General features: G+C 38.7%; 1 protein-coding gene across 13 annotated transcripts in view; it reads left to right on the top strand.

Annotated features, from left to right (window-relative positions):
- The window catches only part of FOXP2 (forkhead box P2), a 328,235-nt gene that overhangs the window by 241,409 nt on the left and 68,743 nt on the right, over positions 1 to 18,083 (top strand). For all 13 annotated transcript variants that reach the window (XM_075345016.1, XM_075345023.1, XM_075345025.1 and 10 more), the window contains 2 exons: positions 9,543 to 9,630; positions 11,873 to 11,956. In XM_075345016.1, the coding sequence (XP_075201131.1) occupies positions 9,543 to 9,630; positions 11,873 to 11,956 (172 nt within the window). The remainder of the gene's footprint in view (positions 1 to 9,542; positions 9,631 to 11,872; positions 11,957 to 18,083) is intronic.

The following is an 18,083-nucleotide window of genomic DNA, read 5'->3' on the forward strand; positions in this document are numbered from 1 at the left end:
CTATATAAATTAATAAATATTATTATATTATTATTATTACTTCCAGACATGCATAATGCGTCTTAACAACATCATTATACCGCTGAAGCTGGGTGATCAGAGAGGCACACTGCATATGTGTGGAAGTGAAGAGGCTTTTCTCTTCTCTTCCGGATATGCGCAGTCTGCCTCTCTGAAGCCAGGACATGTACACTCAACTTCAGAGGCACAATGATGTTGTGAAGAAAGCCATGTGCATGCTTTTGCAAATCATTTTATCAATCCCAAAGTGGCGTAGTAAATGCTGAGAAGGCTAGTCAGGGGAACTAACGCACGATCGACTAGTCAAAAGCCTAATTGCATATGTAAGATGTAAACCCCCCGCAAAAAAAACTAATAGTAATCTCAACACATGCCTTTGCTTACTGTCATCTTCTTCTGCTTCTGCATGCGGAAATTCTTAGCATCGTCATGCTAGGCCAGGACTTCTGGCTGTGACTAGACTCAAAACACCCTTGCGCATTCACTACATAAGGTTGTGGCGCACGTCATGATGTCTTGACATTGTGACCTTACAACACACACTATAGATCTTGACTTACTTAGGCCTCACACACTCCTGTTCATACTCATCAAAAGGTTGTGCCATCCTAATGTCACAACTTTAAGCGGCACACTGTAGACGGCACTCATGCGCTAGTGTGCATAACAACCTTGCCTAAAGAATCCCAAGGTTTCAGCAAGTGACACCGTGGACCATATGGGAGAGTAAGTAAGCTCTGGGGGTTGCTGGAGAGGTGAGCGGTGTGTATTATTTTAGCTTTTTCTTTAACATTTTGCCAGGTCTGTACAATTTAGTAGATTGATAGTTGACGTGCGCTATTTTCCTGAATTGGCACAGAGTGAATTACTAAAAATCCACATACTGGAAAATATGAATTTTCACAAAATTCATGCAGGATTAAATTTCACGCAAATAAAATCACCCAAATGTAATTAGTGAAGTTAGTTTTTAACTGCAATGACTTTCTGAAAGATTCTGTTTTTAGGAGTACATCTCTGCACAATCTATATTATCTATCTATTATCTATCGATCTATTTATTTACACCCGCATGTCTCATTTTAAGTAATTGTTATAAATTAACTCTTTAGAAATCTGTGTTTTCTCTGATTTAAAGGAAATCAGGCAGTATAATTCCCAGTAGAATATTTGGGCATCAGTTGAACTAAAATAGATATTAGTGAAATATCTCAATGCTGGTCTTGTCTAAATTGAAATTACTTCTATGGATCAAAAAAAATATTAAAAACCTGCCCAGTATACTGAGCTAAACCATTCAGCTTTTCTGATGCTGTACAGTATATGCAACTCACACACTGCAGAATAAGAATTTTTGTAAAATTCATGTATGATTAAATTCAATTCTAATAAATTTGTCCAACTTTAACAGATGGAATTAGTTTTTAACTCAAATGGTTTTCTGAAAGGTTCTGGAATATGGGGGTACATCTCTGCACAATATATATATTATCTGTCTATCTATCTATCTATCTATCTACTGTATCTATCCATCTATCTATCCATCCACTGGCAGACACAGACAGAAAAGGGCCCCTGTGCAAAACCAGTATTTTCAGTTCATCAAAATGCACAATTCCACCTGCTTCGGAGGTAGAAATGGACCCCCTTACCTCTTGGGCCCCTGTGCCACCACACAGATTGCACCAATCATATGTCCACCCATCTATTGATCTATATATCTATTATCTATCTAGCTAGCTGTCTGTCTCTCTCTCTATGTATCTATCTACAGTATCTATCTCTCTATCTATTTATCTATAGGGCCTTGCGAAAGTATTCAGCCCCCTTGAAGTTTTCAACCTTTTCCCACATTTCAGGCTTCAAACATAAAGATAAAAAATTTAAATTTTATGGTGAAGAATCAGCAACAAGTGGGACACAATTGTGAAGTGGAACGATATTTATTGCTTATTTTAAATTTTTGTAAAAAATAATAAACTGAAAATTGGGCCGTGCAATATTATTCGGCCTCTTTACTTTCAGTGCAGCAAATTCCCACCAGAAGTTCATTGAGGATCTCTGAATGATCCAATGTCGTCCTAAATGACTGATGATGATAAATATAATCCACCTGTGTGTAATTAAGTCTCCGTATAAATGCACCTGCTCTGTGATAGTCTCAGTGTTCTGTTTAAAGCGCAGATAGCATCATGAAGACCAAGGAACACAACAGGCAGGTCCGTGATAGTGTTGTGGAGAAGTTTAAAGCCGGATTAGGCATAAAAAAGACTTCCAAAACTTCAAACATCCCAAGAAGCACTGTGCAAGCGATCATATTGAAATGGAACGAGTATCATAGCACTGCAAATCTACCAAGACCCGGGCTTCCCTCAAAAATGTCATGTCAAACAAGGAGAAGACTGATCAGAGATGCAGCCAAGAGGCCCATAATCACTCTGGATGAACTGCAGAGATCTACAGCTGAGGTGGGAGAGTCTGTCCATAGGACAACAATCAGTCGTACACTGCACAAATCTGGCCTTTATGGAAGAGTGGCAAGAAGAAAGCCATTTCTTAAAAATTATCCATAAAAAGTGTCATTTAAAGTTTGCCACAAGCCACCTGGAAGACAAACCAAACATGTGGAAGAAGAACTTGTTGCAGTCTGTAAAAGACCTGAAACTGGGATGGAGATTTGTCTTCCAACAAGACAATGATCCCAAACATGAAGTAAAATCTACAATGGAATGGTTCACAAATAAACGCATCCAGGTGTTAGAATGGCCAAGTCAAAGTCCAGACCTGAATCCAATCAAGAATCTGTGGAAAGAGCTGAAAACTGCTGTTCACAAACGCTCTCCATCCAACCTCACTCAGCTCTAGCTGCTTCCAAAGGAAGAATGGGCAAGAATTTCAGTCTCTCGATGTGCAAAACTGATAGACACATACCCCAAGTGACTTGCGGCTGTAATCGCAGCAAAAGGTGGCGCTACAAAGTATTAACTTAAAGGGGACAAATAATATTGCACGCCCCACTTTTCAGTTTATTATTTTTTACAAAAATTTAAATAAGCAATACATAGCGTGCACCCTCACAATTGTGTCCCATTTGTTGATTCTTCACCATAAAATTTAACATTTTTATCTTTATGTTTGACGCCTGAAATGTGGGAAAATGTTGAAAAATTCAAGGGGTCAAATACTTTTGCAAGGCGTTTTATCTATCTGTCTATCTATCTAACTATCTATCTATCTATCTAATATATATATATGTATATATATATATACAGTATATCTTTCTATTATCCAACTATGTCTATTTATCTATTATATATCTATCTGTCTATCTAATATTTATCTACCTATTATTTATCTATTATCTATCTATGTCTTTATTATCTATCTGTCTATCTGTTATATATATCTATGTCTATCTATCTATCCATCTATCTATTTATCTATATATTTATCTATCTATCTATTGTTTATCTATTATCTATACATCTCTCTACCTCTATTATCTATCTATTACTTATCTATCTATCTATCTATCTATCACTTTATCCATCTATCTATCTGTCTATCTATATATCCATTATCTATCGAATATTTATCTATCTATTATCCATCTATGTCTATTTATATCTATCAATCTATCTATCAATCTATCTATCTATCCATCTATCTATCTATCTATCCATCTATCTATCTATCTATTTATCTATCTATTATCTATCTATCTTTCTATCTTTCCATCTATCTATCCCTCTATCTATCTATCTATCCATCTATATATCAAATCAAATCAAATAAGCTTTATTGGCCGGACCAAATACAAAATAGTTTTGCCAAAGCAAGTGTACAATAGGGACTGGGACTGTGGGGATGGTGGGTAGGGACCATAGTGAGGATGTATGGGGCACATCCAGGGTGGGGACTGTAGGTAGGATGGATGGGGCACGTCCAGGGTGGGGACTATAGGAAGAATGGATGGGGCACATCTAGGGTGGGGACGTTGGGGCTATGGAAGTCCATGGCTTATGATGGGGCATATCCAGGGTGGGGACTGTAGGAAGGATGGATGGGGCATGTCCAGGGTGGGGTCTGGGGGGCCACATCTAGGATGGGGGGCTATGGAAGTCCATGGCTTAAATATATCTATCTTATCAATCCATCTATCTATCCATTATCTATCTATCTAATATTTATCTACCTATTATCCATCTATCTATGTATCTATTATCTATCTATTTATATCTATTTATATATCTATTCATCTATTTATTTACACCCACAATTCTCATTCTAAGTAATTGTTATAAATTAACTCTTTAAATCAGAGAAAACACAGATATCTAAAGGAAATCAGGCAGTATAAATCCCAGGAGAATATTTGGGCAGCAGTTGAACTAAAATAGATATTAGTGAAGTATCTCAATGTTGGTCTAAATTGAAATTACTTCTATGGATCTAAAAATGGATTTAAAGCCTGCCCAGTCTAAACCATTCAGTTTTCTGATGTTGTAAATGCCACTCACAGATTCTCCTAGGTGCTGTTGTGTTTTGTAGTTAACTTCTTATTAAATATCTGCTGAAAGAAAAGGCTTCACATTTACACACTGTGTACATGAGGCTAAGACCCCGCTCAGTCTCATGCAGTTTTTAAAGAATGCCAGTCAACCACATCATTTATTCCATTTTCAAAACAAAAATCAATATACCTATAAAGTGACCCATAAATTAGAACTGGCTCGCACACTGTTTGTTCAGGCTGCCTTTCTGAAGGAACCCTTTGCATTTTTTCTTCACCTTTCTGTTTGAACTGCAGTCACAGTAAGAGGCTCATTAGGGGACATTAGGGAGTGGATCTAACCAGAATTCCATAGCTTGCTTTGCTCTTATTAATGCATAGTAGAGTAGAATGCATTTAAATATTTCATAGACATTCAGTAATTTGTGTGTAATCGTCTTGTTAGCAGACCAGCAGAAATAGAACAGGCCTGTGAAATGGTGTTAGTGATTGCATGGGTAATTTACAGACCTTTGCCTTTCCGAGAGAGCATTATTGGTGGCTCGTGAAAAACTGAAATAGAGCTAGCAATAGATAAAAAAAAAATTGATAACGTTTTTTGTAATAAGCATCTTGAAGGATAACAACCCATTTAGTCCCCTTGAAGCAGCATAATTTATGACATATGCTATATATCAAATACATAAGATAGCATTATGGAGCATTCATATGAAAAGGGTATGTGCAACATTAGTTATAACTTCCTGCGAGGTACATGATTAAATGATTAATGAAATGTCCCCTCGCATATGCATTTTGAAACAGCAATTAGGTAGTTGCTCAGAAAATTCTGAAATCCTCATTTTTCAATATTATCTTATCCTTGATTTATAAATCATAGAGAATATTTTAACAGCAATATGTTATACCTGAGACAGATAGAAAGACATAAAAGAGAATATTTTTGACATGAAATAGTTTTAAGTATATAAATTTATAATTTTATGTTAATGCCGACCCTATTTACTTAATCTTCCCGCATTTCATTTGTATCCTTTGCCATTGCTGCTCTTTGATTGGCATAATTAAGTAGGGGAATGAATAGGCTCTATTATTTTACATATCACTAGTAAACAATAGCAAAGAACGGAGAAGGGAGATGTGGCAGAGGTATGTATGTGTTTTTCAAGTTCTCGGTAATCCACTGGAGGCTGTTCTATAAATGATCACTGAAGGGCTGCAAGCTAGCCTATAATTACAAGAAAGAAAGTGGCAGCTCTGGCATTTCATAACTATGTGTCCTCGAAAAGTGCTTTGTGAGTTTGTCACCAATGATAATTTAGATAGAGGCTCATTACTGAACATCACAACACTTTAAAAACCTTTCGCCTTCATGCGGGAGAATAAAGGACTATTTTAATGGCAAGGTTCTTTTGTATTCCTCTGAAAAATTCAATCAAGACAAAACCTTACCGACTATTATTATACTCTACAGTCTCTCTATTCTAATGAAAGCAGTGCAGATAAACTGGATATGAAGACTTGAGCAGTTAAATGCAAACATTTTTTTTTTGTTCTCTAAACATATGACAAGTGCAGGTCTCTAAAATATAAACACGTTTTAAGCCATTTTTGTACAGACAGGGCTCGTTAATTGCTTTTTTTTCCAACCATATTGTGTTATATACATGCTCATTGACACGTCTTGTTCCGAATATAGTTTGATATTAGCCTTTGCAGTCAAAATAACACATTTGGTCTTTTCTGTACCTTTCTTCTGTTTAATCTGCAAGTGAGCATTAGTGCCTTTATCTCTCATGTGTGGGAATAGATATGTTACCAGAGCAATGAGTATTAACTCCTATTTTCAAATGCAGTGCCGCATGCATTAAAAGGGCCGATTATAAAATAAGCAGGACACAATATATGCAAAAGACTCTTCTTTAATCAGCACTAATATCCTTATGTTTAAGACTCACACATTTTGTGCCTAAGAATCTCATTTTAATTCAGATTCGCATTTTAAAGTTATATAAAATAACACCCCTTCGTCAAGAGGTCCTATTTTACCACATCAACAAAAAACGAGAGCAATGTGTAGTATAGTTCTTTATATATTTGGAACCCTTATGCGTTCCACATTTTCAACAAAATATGGTAAAAATATTCATGCATACGTTTTAAATAATTTCAAAGTTGATGCATTATTGATTAGGAGTTACTATAAAATTAAACCTAATGTGTACTCCCCACCATTGCAGTGCCATTTATATCGCCTAACACTGCTTTATTTTTAATTTTCCATGGTGGTCCATGATGGAATGCATATTGTAGAAAACTGGTTTAATTTTTCACTTGAATTTTATATTATCATGGAGGACAAGAGCTTATGTATATTAGATGTGCTACTGAGAAATGATTCCTGAGATGACTTCTGCTACTATTGTACCTATATTTTCACTTTCACAGTCCTATGTAAATAATCACTCATGGAATTGGAGGTGAAGTCTCAAAATTGGTTCTTAGCGTCTGAATTTTAAAAGGAGTGTTCCACTTCTACAAATCGATTATGTTAGAATGGTTTCCCAGAATAAGCTGCTTACAGATTGTCCCGCTGCTGGCACCTGAATAAACTGTGGGGGAACCCATTTGCAGCAGCTCGATTTGTCTGTAGGACCAAATGTAAATGCAACTCATGGATGTATCAAGGGTTCTTCAGTAGACTATAAACTTACGAGCCAATTCATCAAAGCTTTTACACTAGAAAATTGTCACAAAAGCTTAGAAAAGCCACAATATTTTTGCGCAACGTTGAGTTTTGCTAAAATATTGCAACTTTTGCCTTTTCAAACTGAGAAGAATTGAAGCATGGCCAAGCCTACCAATGCAATTCAATACATTTCTATGCCTCAAATGCCACTCTTGCTTTTGACTAGTGTGGCATCTCTGCTGAGGTAAACGGAGTGTACACTACTCAGAAAATGCACCAAATCATTGAGCAGCATGAGGTTCTTAATGAATTTTGTGCATTGTTCCCAAGCAAGGCCTTCATTAAGACTGCCATGTGCTATATCAATACTAATGAATCAGCCCCTAGATACAGTCTCTTTCCAACTTGAATAATCCTAAAAATGGCACCCATCTCTGTTACGTTAGCATTAATTACATTGCTTTTTCAATCTAGACACTCAATTTAAGCAAAAGTCAGATGTTACTTTTGAAATATAGAGATATAGAGTGTAATAGAATACACACTATATGTAAAATATTTTCTTCTTTTTGCGGGAGCTATGTTTTATGATTTTTTTTTAACATTTTATTTGCTGTGCTTGATTAGTCTGCTGGAAATACTTGCTTGGCGTTGGTTTACATGTCTTTGAAGGTTATTATGTGTTCTGTAGCATTTTTTGCTACATTTTCATTTAAGCTTTAGGAGTACAGCTAAATGTTACAAAAACAAAAAGCACCTCTCTGCCCCCAGAAAACATGACTACCCAACATTAAACTGAAAAGTGTTTCTCAAAGATGGCCTCTTCATAACAGATGGTGGAATTCATACTCCTCAATAAGACATTGATCCAGGAAACTAGTCTGATTTCCATATCTGAAGGCGGGAAGAAGCTAAGAGCATCCACCTCTTGGGATTTTTTCCTTCTTCTGGATTAAGACCTTCAGACTATTAGTTAAACGTAATGGACTATTGTCTTTCAACGTTAACACTATGAAAAATCTATTAGGATGATCGAATACCTCAAATATTCGGCTTCGTGAATATTTTCCGAATAGGTCGCCGCTATTCGACTATTCGCGAATACTCGATGCACAATGTAAGTCTATGAGAAACCCGAATAACAGCTATTTGGTACTATTCAGGCTTCCCATAGACTTACATTGCGCATCTAATATTCGCATATTGCCGACCTATTTGTAAAATATTCCTGAAGCCTAATATTTGAAGTATTCGATCATCCCTAATTATAAAGTATTAGCTGTATAAAGGGCAGATATTACTAAAGAGGTCTTACTGTATATATACAGTTACACACATACAGTAGGTGTAAAGGCCGCTTTACATTCTGCAACATTCTGCGACATGTCGCTAGCGATCGCACCCGCCCCCGTCGTTTGTGCGTCATGGGAAAATCACTGCCTGTGGCGAACAATATCGCCGGTATGTGTCACACCAACTTACCTTCCTAACAACGTCGCTGTGGCCGGCGAACAACCTCTTTTTAAAGGGGAAGATTCGTGCGGCGTCACAGCGACGCCACACAGCGGCCGACCAATAGAAGTGGAGGGGCGGAGAGCAGCCGCATTAACAACACACCCACCTCATTGCCGGAGGATGCAGGAACGCTGTTGTTCGTCGTTCACGGGGTGTCACACGTAGAGATGTGTACTGCCTCAGGAACGACGAACAACCTGCGTCCAGAACAAGCAACGATATTTGGGAAATGAACGACGTGTCAACGATCAATGATTTGGTGTGTATTTCTGATTGTTAGCGGATGCTTGTAGGTGTCACATGCAACAACGTTGCTAACGATGCCGGATGTGCATCACGAATTCCGTGCCCCTGATGACTTATCTTTAGATATGTTGTTGCATGTAAAACGGACTTTTTACAATAGATCACCCACAACTCTACGAGCAACTATACCCAAGCGCCTTTTGTGTCATTTTATGAGCTTCAAATGGCATATTGTTCATTATATAACTACATTTTTCTAATTATCCAATATATTTTATACTATCGCCAATGTATTTTATACTATCTTTTTAGCTATATTTTACTTCTGTTTTGAGGATATAATGTTACCACCTATTTGAAATGTCACTGGTTCCCATTTAATTTTAATTTTCATTCAAAATATGTGCAGTAAAGTGTCATGTACATAGTTATTAAACTGAAACACATCTTTGTTAATGGGGTTTTCTGACTGTATATATTTTTTTCACAGTATCTTTTTAGAAATGTGATACCAAATACTATTAATTTATCACTATCTGTGTTTTATTACTTATCTAGGCACCTTAACAATGAGCATGCATTGGATGACCGAAGTACTGCGCAGTGCAGAGTCCAAATGCAAGTGGTCCAACAGCTGGAAATTCAGGTTGGCTATCAAAGCAATTTTTATGGTCATGGGGAAATTTACTAAATGCTGTCAAATTCTGACTTTATTTGTGTGAAATTTACTAGTAAGTTTACTTTATTTGATAGTCTTTTGGGGTGCTTCATTAGACACTTTGGAAGTACTTAGGAAAGGGTCTGGCTAAGGTCAATGTCACATTTGCGTATGACTCGTTTGAGTCTTGCATCGGGATCACCCGACACAGCCGCACACTCTCGGACAGGAGCAGGTCAGCTGCATAGAAATACATGCAGTTGAGAAGCTCCTGTCCATAGAGTGTGTGGCCACCCCGGGTGATCCCAATGTGAGACTCGCGCAAGTCATACACAAGTGTGACACTGGCCTTAGGCAAAGGGGTGGGATGTAGTTTTTGATATAAGGAATTAGTCTAAATTAAGCCAACCAAGATGTAGCAAAGGGGATTGGAAAAGGCTTATATGTTCCAATTGTATCACACATATGCTACTATGGATTTGTCTCCAGCCTGGTCAAGTTTTAAGCTACACATATGTCTACCCTTAATTTTTTGCAAAAATCATTAAGCGCTCCAAGTTCTCACAACAAAAATTCAATACATCAATTTGATATTTTAGCAAAAGGGTTGTAATGTCTGGGAAATTAATGCTCTATTGTTAAGAAAGCCTTTATCAGATAAATCCATCTCTGGCACCCACATCTATCCTTAAGAACATGGCCATTTCACTTGCTATCAGGAATAGGTGGCTTCAAAAATCCTACCGCTATGCCATAAATGTTCCATATATTAATAGCTTGTAACCTTATAAGAACCAGGCAATCTCTCAATTTTGCGCCTTTGTTTTTTTTCTTCCCCTTTTTTCAGTTGCCATGTTTTTTTTTTTTCATTAAACATAGCCATACAAAGGCTTGTATTTTTATGAGACAAGATGTAATTTTAAATTACACCATTCATTTACCATTAAGTGAACTTAAAACTGGAAACATAATTCCAAGTACACTGAAAAGGTAAAAAAAATAAAACAAAAAAAATGCAATTCCTCCATTGTTTTCTAGTTTTGTTTTCCTGGTATTCATTGGGTTGTAAAAATGAATTGGGCACACAATAAGCCAGGTTAGTAGTATTATGACGATAAAAATCTGAAATTTACTAAAACAAATTTGGTTTGTGTTGCCACATTCTGAGATCCAATGGTTAAATTTTTCTGTTGATGGATCAGTTTGAGAGCTTTTTTTAATGGAGTTAATGATTTTATTGATACCATTTTGCATTAAAAGCAACATTTAAATTGCTTTATATTGCATTTTTTTTTAGGGAAGTGTGGAGATTGAGAAATTCCAATTCTGTCATTTTGATTTATTTTTATTTCAGCGATCACCACATGTGAAAACTATTTTTCTATTGAATTACACCAAATATGCTATTTCTTATTTACATTTTACTTTTTGTTATTTATGTTTGGGGAAAAGAATAATAATTTGTACTTTTTAATTTTTTTCTTTGTTGGGTGCTTTTTTATATTTTAAGTATTTTTTTAATTTTTTTTGACACTTTATATTAGTCCTTTTGAGGGACTTGACCCTTGATCTCTTAATCACCTATACAATACACTGTATTACTGTAGTAAAATTACTGATCTCGTAATAAGCCCAGCCACACAGATAATACCATAGCAGATATGTAGGACTTCAGAAGACACTGAATTGTGTGAAGGGCCGATTGACTTTGGACAGACGGCAGCCATGTTAAAGGGATACAAGCGAGCACCCCTGCTTTATTGAATGAGCTGGGCACACTCCAGACAGTAAGGGGTTAACTGCAGAAAGATTATGTCGAAATTTGTTTAAAAAGCATTTACCTCTATATTACTCTACATTGACTTTTTTCCAAGGAATATCATAAGGATGCTAAAATAGAAGTAATGAATGATTATAGGCCATGCAACTAATCAAATATTAATTTCCCACAATCTACCCTATTCCAATCTGATCAAGGTTTAGATCACATAGAATTCAATCGTATTCATTATGTCTGTTGTTAAAAGCATTCACTTAAGACAAATCATGGTTGCCTATTAGAGGTGGTTATTAGGAGAGTGCATGTCTTCACTCTTACATTATGCAACTCTGCATTTTATGTGCTGAATTCATTACATGGAGACATGCTTGATGATAAGATGTATCACTAGGATAAAATAGCTGTAGCAGTTCCTTCTGAAATGCTTCTGATTTTACTCCTTCTTAACAGCTTTCTAAAGAGCGTGAACGTCTTCAAGCAATGATGACCCACTTGCACATGCGACCCTCAGAGCCCAAGCCATCTCCAAAACCTGTAAGTGCATATTGCTTTATAAACAGTAAATAGGTCTCTACATGTAACCGACTAAGAAAATGAACAATTTTGTGAAAGTCTGAAAACAATGAGTGTGATGAAAAATATTGCAATAAAATGGATGTAAAATGCAATACCTTGTCAAATTGTATGTTTCTCTAAAGGTAATGCTATCTTTAACACAATCTATCCAATCTACACTGTAGGTGATACTAAACAAACTACACCTATAAGTGCACAAATCATTACTTTCAGAGCGAGCCAGGAAAGACATCTAAGTGTGATAGTTTCACTCATTCCAACACAATATCTGCTGCTCTTTGAGCAAAGTAGACTGAAATGCAGGAAAACAGCAATTCAAAATCTATTTAGAAATTGTCTTTGGTTGCAAAATATCCTTCAAATTTACTTCCAATTCAATTAAATTGCTCTGTTTATTTCTAAACATGTGCTTTTTATGGTTTCCTATGCACTACATATATTACATTATAAAAATAATGCTTTTTGTAGTTAATATGTGTGCTAATAGGGATAGATAGAGAGAGTAATAGATAGATAGATACATAGATAGCTACATAGATATAGATAGATAGATAGATAGATAGCTGATCTAGTATATACATTTAAATGTGAAGACTTTGTTGCAGAAAGATACCAAGGTTGACAGTTGACTGCTGGACACAATACAAGAAGAAAGACAAAGTGGACCAGACAGTCAGAATCAAGAGGACGAGACTGAAGAGTGGTCAGATAAAGACATGAGTCTGAGCCAATAGGACTACTGTTGTGTGGTCAGATGGAGCCATGTGGGTGAGAACTAACAAGACTGTATTGTAGCATGGTAAGACACAGAAGTGGGAAAGAGCCTGCAGGACTGGACTGTAGTGTGGTGAGACACAGATGTGGGACAGAACCTGAAAGACTGAGCTTTTGTCTGGTCAGACACAGGAGTGGGATGGAGCCTGGAGGACTGGATTGTGATGTGATCAGACTTAGAAGTGGGACAGAGCCTGGAGGACTGTACTGTAGCATGATCAGACACAGAAGTGGGACAGAGCTTGGAGGATTGGACTGTAGGGTGGTCAGACACAGAAGTGGGACAGAACATGCAGGACTGAACTGTGGCATGGTCAGACACAGGCATGAGATAGAGCCTTAAGACTAGACTGTAATATGGTAAGACACAGAAGTGGGACAGAGCTTGGAGGACTGGACTGTAGTGTGGTAAGATATAGAAGTGGGACAGAGCCTAGAGGACTGGACTGTAGCTTGGTCAGACACAGAAGTGGGAAATAGCCTGAAGAGCTGGACTGTAGAATGGTAAGATATACAAGTGGGACAGAGCCTGGAGGACTGGATTGTAGTGTGGTCAGACACAGATGTGGAACAGAGCCTGAAGGACTGGACTGTTGTCTAGTCAGACACAGAAGTGGGACAAAGCCTGGAGGACTGGACTTTAGTGTGGTCAGACATAGATGTGGGACAGAGCCTGAAGGACTGGACTGTGGTGTGGTCAGTTTTAGCTGTGGAACAAATCCTGGAGGACTGTACTGTAGCATGATAAGACACAGAAGTGGGACAGAGCTTGGATGATTGGACTGTAGGGTGGTCAGACACAGAACTGGGACAGAGCCTGGAGGACTGTAGTGTCGTTAGACAAAGCCATGAGTCAGAGCCTTGAAGACTAGACTGTAGCATACTCAAGCAAGATGTAATCATAGCCAGGAGTAGTGGGTTGGAATATGGTTGGATGAGTCATGGGTCATAGAAGATCAGACTAAAGCATAATCAGACAGAGCCATAGGTCAAAGCTAAGAGGACCAGCCTGAGAACAAGTGGATGAGGAGTCATAGCTAGGAACACAACACTGAAAGAGAGAAGCAATTGCAGCCAAGGAACAAGTATAAAGTCTCTGAAGCCTGGTGCTTAGCAGAAAGAAGCACTGAGCACCTGCATGAGTGCGCACAAAGCAGTGTATGGACTTGATAGAAAGTCTGAATCAGTATACTACGCTGGCTATATAATAACAGATCAGTGCTTCTGGCTGTTAAGTTTTAAAGTGTTTTTTTAGCAATCAGTGGGGGTTTAAAGACATGTAAGGTAGGGTAAAGATGTAAAAAAAAATGATGCAGCTTAATGTAAAGTATAACATTTTTTGTACATTATTTGCAGTTATATCGTCAATACAGTAACTGAAAAACAACATATTGTCCTCAGTTCAATTCCAACATTCAGTGATCCTCTAATTTGGTGCATTCATGTGTATGCAGAGCAGATAATCATATTATAATGGTCAGGGAACCAGTTGTAAATGATGAGCTGATGATTACTCGTAATTCTGAATACACAGTAGCTATCGATGGCTATTTTTTTCAAGTTGGACTATTAACCCCTCCCTCCTCTTAAATGATGAAGTTAAGGGTGGTGTTGATATTCCCTGCTGAAGCCTGGTGTTTCATTTGAATAAAATGAGTTTTCTCATAGCTTCCTATAGCACAATGTAGATAATCACAAGATGGAATAATTGTCTCATAAATCCATCAGGAATCTGCAGCTTGTTCTTTTCCAATTAATTATTCAATCAGTGAATTTTTTAAAACTCCAGCAGCATGGTTACATCTACACTAATAAAGAATTTTCAGCCTATAATCCAAAACAGAACCTGAATGAATAATGTAATTGAAGTATTACATTACATAAACCACACATGAAAGAATTGCTAATTGTGTTTGATGGTGAGCAATTAATACAGAATCTTAGATGAACGCTTTAAAACGAGACCACAGTTTAAAGATCCCACGAAAAAGACATGTCTCGATAGTGCACAGACACACACAAGTTGGAAAAGGGCAATACAAAAAATCTAAATATTTTACACCGCGCAAAAAAAGCCTTAAAATTGATATGATAGTTCAGATTTATGACCTGGTGTGTACTGTCTCAGTTGAGACAGCCCACACATTTGATAAATATTAATAGGATGAATTTATTACCGGGGAGAAATGAGCTCTGTTGGTTCATCACTGCACCCTTAACAGCTATCAGTACATGAACACAAGGTGCAACCGCACTATTATATGACCCCATTTACTCTCTGAATGGTACTTCATTAAACGGTACCTTTTGGCCATGCTATGGATGGATGAAAATCAAAGTTATCAAGGCTGCAAGTCCTGAATAATGAGTTTCACCCAACCTTGAATATATTCAGATGAGCTAAGGTGGTTAAGTGTTCATCTTAGTTTTTACATGCTTTCCCTTACTTAATAATACATTCTTCTTTATCAGTTCATGATTGCATGCCTACAAACATGTTATGCTTGTTATGGCCGGCTGCTAAAATAACTTAGCGGAACATTGTAAACATATTCATTTGCATACATATAGAAATTTAAATTCCCGCAGCTTATTTTGAACATATTTGTCTGACATATTTCTGCCTTTAATCTTTTTATTGTAATGTGAATGGTGGGAAGCAGGAGTCCACATTCTTGTCTGATATTCCCATATAAATTGATACAAGACTTGTAAAGCAATGTAAATAATATATATCGCTATGCTCTCATTCAGTCTGCAGCTTAAGGGAGTCCATGAAACGTGTTTTAAAAATAAGGAGCAAATTATGCAGTGTCCTCGCTCAGCAGACTTTATTTTTGGCTGATAGTACAGGGGTGGGTAATCAAGGAAGAAAAGTTGACAGTTCTTGGAGAATTGTAGACTTGGAAATTAAGATAGTCTCTTAAAGTACAGTTCAGTAATATGTAGTACAGTGCGCACACTTAGCTGTGCTTCACATCATGCTTAGGGTGGAAAAATCTATTTTTATAAAAAAAAATATGGTAAGTGCTTATCTAAGAAATCATTAAGATTTTTTTTTTCTCTTAAAAATATGCATATGTAGAAAAGCCAGTAAAATGCTAAGTCAGCATTTCTTTTGTAAGCATAATTTATGGTAAAAAGATACTTACAATTATTAAATGATTTTAACAAGGAACATAACAATACAAGTGTTAGAATTGAATAATACCAATTAAATGGTACCAAATGTACTTTTTTGAAGGTGACCCCCTATATTTAAAGAAGAGCAATTACCAGGATTTTCCTATATAAACTAAAGCCAGTGTTATATTGGAGCTATCACGCTGATTCTATACATACCTTTTAGTTGTGAGATCGGATGTATATTTTCTGAAATATAGGCAAGTAAAGTTTGTGAAATTCACTGTTTCTTGATTGATAGCAGCTGCAGAATATCTAGTAGGTGGGTTGGGTTTTGATAGTTATTCCCGCCCCTGTCTCCCTGCCTGTCCTTCCTCCCATGTCTCTGTCGCGGGCGGAGGAGGGGACGCCGCGCTCTCCCTACTGCTCGGGTCCGGCTGCCGCTGCGGCCGCAGCGGTCGCTGCTCGGTGGCTCGAGCGATGGGCCAGATCCTGGGGACTCGAGCGGCGCTCCTCGCCCGTGAGTGAAAGGGGGGTTTGGGTGTGGGAATAGTTTATTGTCCGTGATGCCACCCACGGTTGTGGTGATTGAGTGTACACCACCACTGCCCTGGCTGGGGATCCCGGGAGTGATGGTGTGGAGCAGCCAGTTGTTGTGTTGCCCCTCCGTGGGTAGGGGTTGGTGATCCCGGGGCCCAGTGATGGGGTTGGGATGGTGGACAGGCGGGTCTGGGGCCTGTGGAGGTGCAGAGGCGCAGGGACAGCGCTGTGCCGCACGGCACGGAGGTACTCACTCAGCCCAATGAAGCACACAGAGTCTCTGCTGAAACAAACGGCTGGATGGACGGGTCCCACAGGCGGCTGTGGTGTTTTTCCCCTGACCCCAGGTTGTTAGTGTAAGTCCTTTCCTTCACCTCCGTGCACCCTCTTCCTGCTCTCCGGTTTCCAGCTGGCTCCCCGATTCAGTACCGGGGGGCCACCGCCCAGCCCCGGCTACCTGCGGTTCCACCAACTGGCTCCCCGGCTCCCTGCAGACGGCCACTACCGTCTGCCTGACTTTCTGCACAGGGGCCCTAGGCTCCAACCTAGGCCCCAATCTGCGTCTGCCTCTCTGCAGACGTCCTTTCTCCTTCACTCCTGAACTTCTCTCTGGGCTTGTTTCCTGCCTCAGGCCAGCTCACTCCAGGGTGGGCGTATCCATCTCCTGACTCCGCCCACCTGGTGTGTCAGTCTGAGCCCGAGGCAGAAAGCAGGTCACTTTGGGGATGTCTGCTGTGAACTGCTGGGGGTGGGGGTGTGTGTGTGTTGTTACCTGTGTCCCCTGGCTTGTCCAGGGCGACACATCTCTGTTATTACAGGGAGAGGAAGGAAGGAGGAAGGACAGGTAGGCAGACAGGGGCAGGAATAACTAATAAAACCCGACCCACCTACTAGATATTCTGCAGCACCTATCAATCAAGTAGCAGTGACATTCACAAACTTTACTTGCCTGTATTTCAGAGAGTATATATCGGAACTCACAACTAAAGGTGTATTTAGAATCCACATGATAGCACCAGCATAACACTGACTTTAGTTTATATAGGAGAATCCTGCTGGTTGGCCCTCTTTAACCTCGTAACTGACCGAAGTTTCCCATGCATGATTCAATATCACTGGATAGAACTTATATGGGCACCACCTAGAACTGCAAGCTGCAAAGCTACTTGCCCCAAAGACTTTGAGCTATTCATTTTGTAGCCCATAATTAAAGGGCCATTTACACGCTGCAACATTGCTAACGATATATCGTTGGGGTCATGGTGTTTGTGACCCACATCCGGCGTCGTTAGCGATATCGCAGAATTTAACACCTATGAGTGACCTTAAACAATCGCAAAAGAGGCAAAAAATCATTGGTCTGTGACACGTCGTTCATTTACCAAAAATCGTTGTCAGGTCAGTAGCGAAGTTGTTTGTCGTTCCTGCAGCGTCACACATCGCTATGTGTGACGCCGCAGAAGCAATGAATATCTCCTTACCTGCATCCACTAGCAATGAGGAAGGAAGGAGGTGGGCGGCATATTCCGGCCGCTCACCTCCGCCCCTCCTCTTTTATTGGACGACAGTTTTGTGACGTCGTTATGACAACGATCGCACCTCCCCCTTGAAGGAGGGATTGTTCGGCATCAACAGCGACGTAGCAGAA

This window comes from Anomaloglossus baeobatrachus, chromosome 4 (assembly GCF_048569485.1).
Source record: "Anomaloglossus baeobatrachus isolate aAnoBae1 chromosome 4, aAnoBae1.hap1, whole genome shotgun sequence".
NCBI lineage: Eukaryota > Metazoa > Chordata > Amphibia > Anura > Aromobatidae > Anomaloglossus > Anomaloglossus baeobatrachus.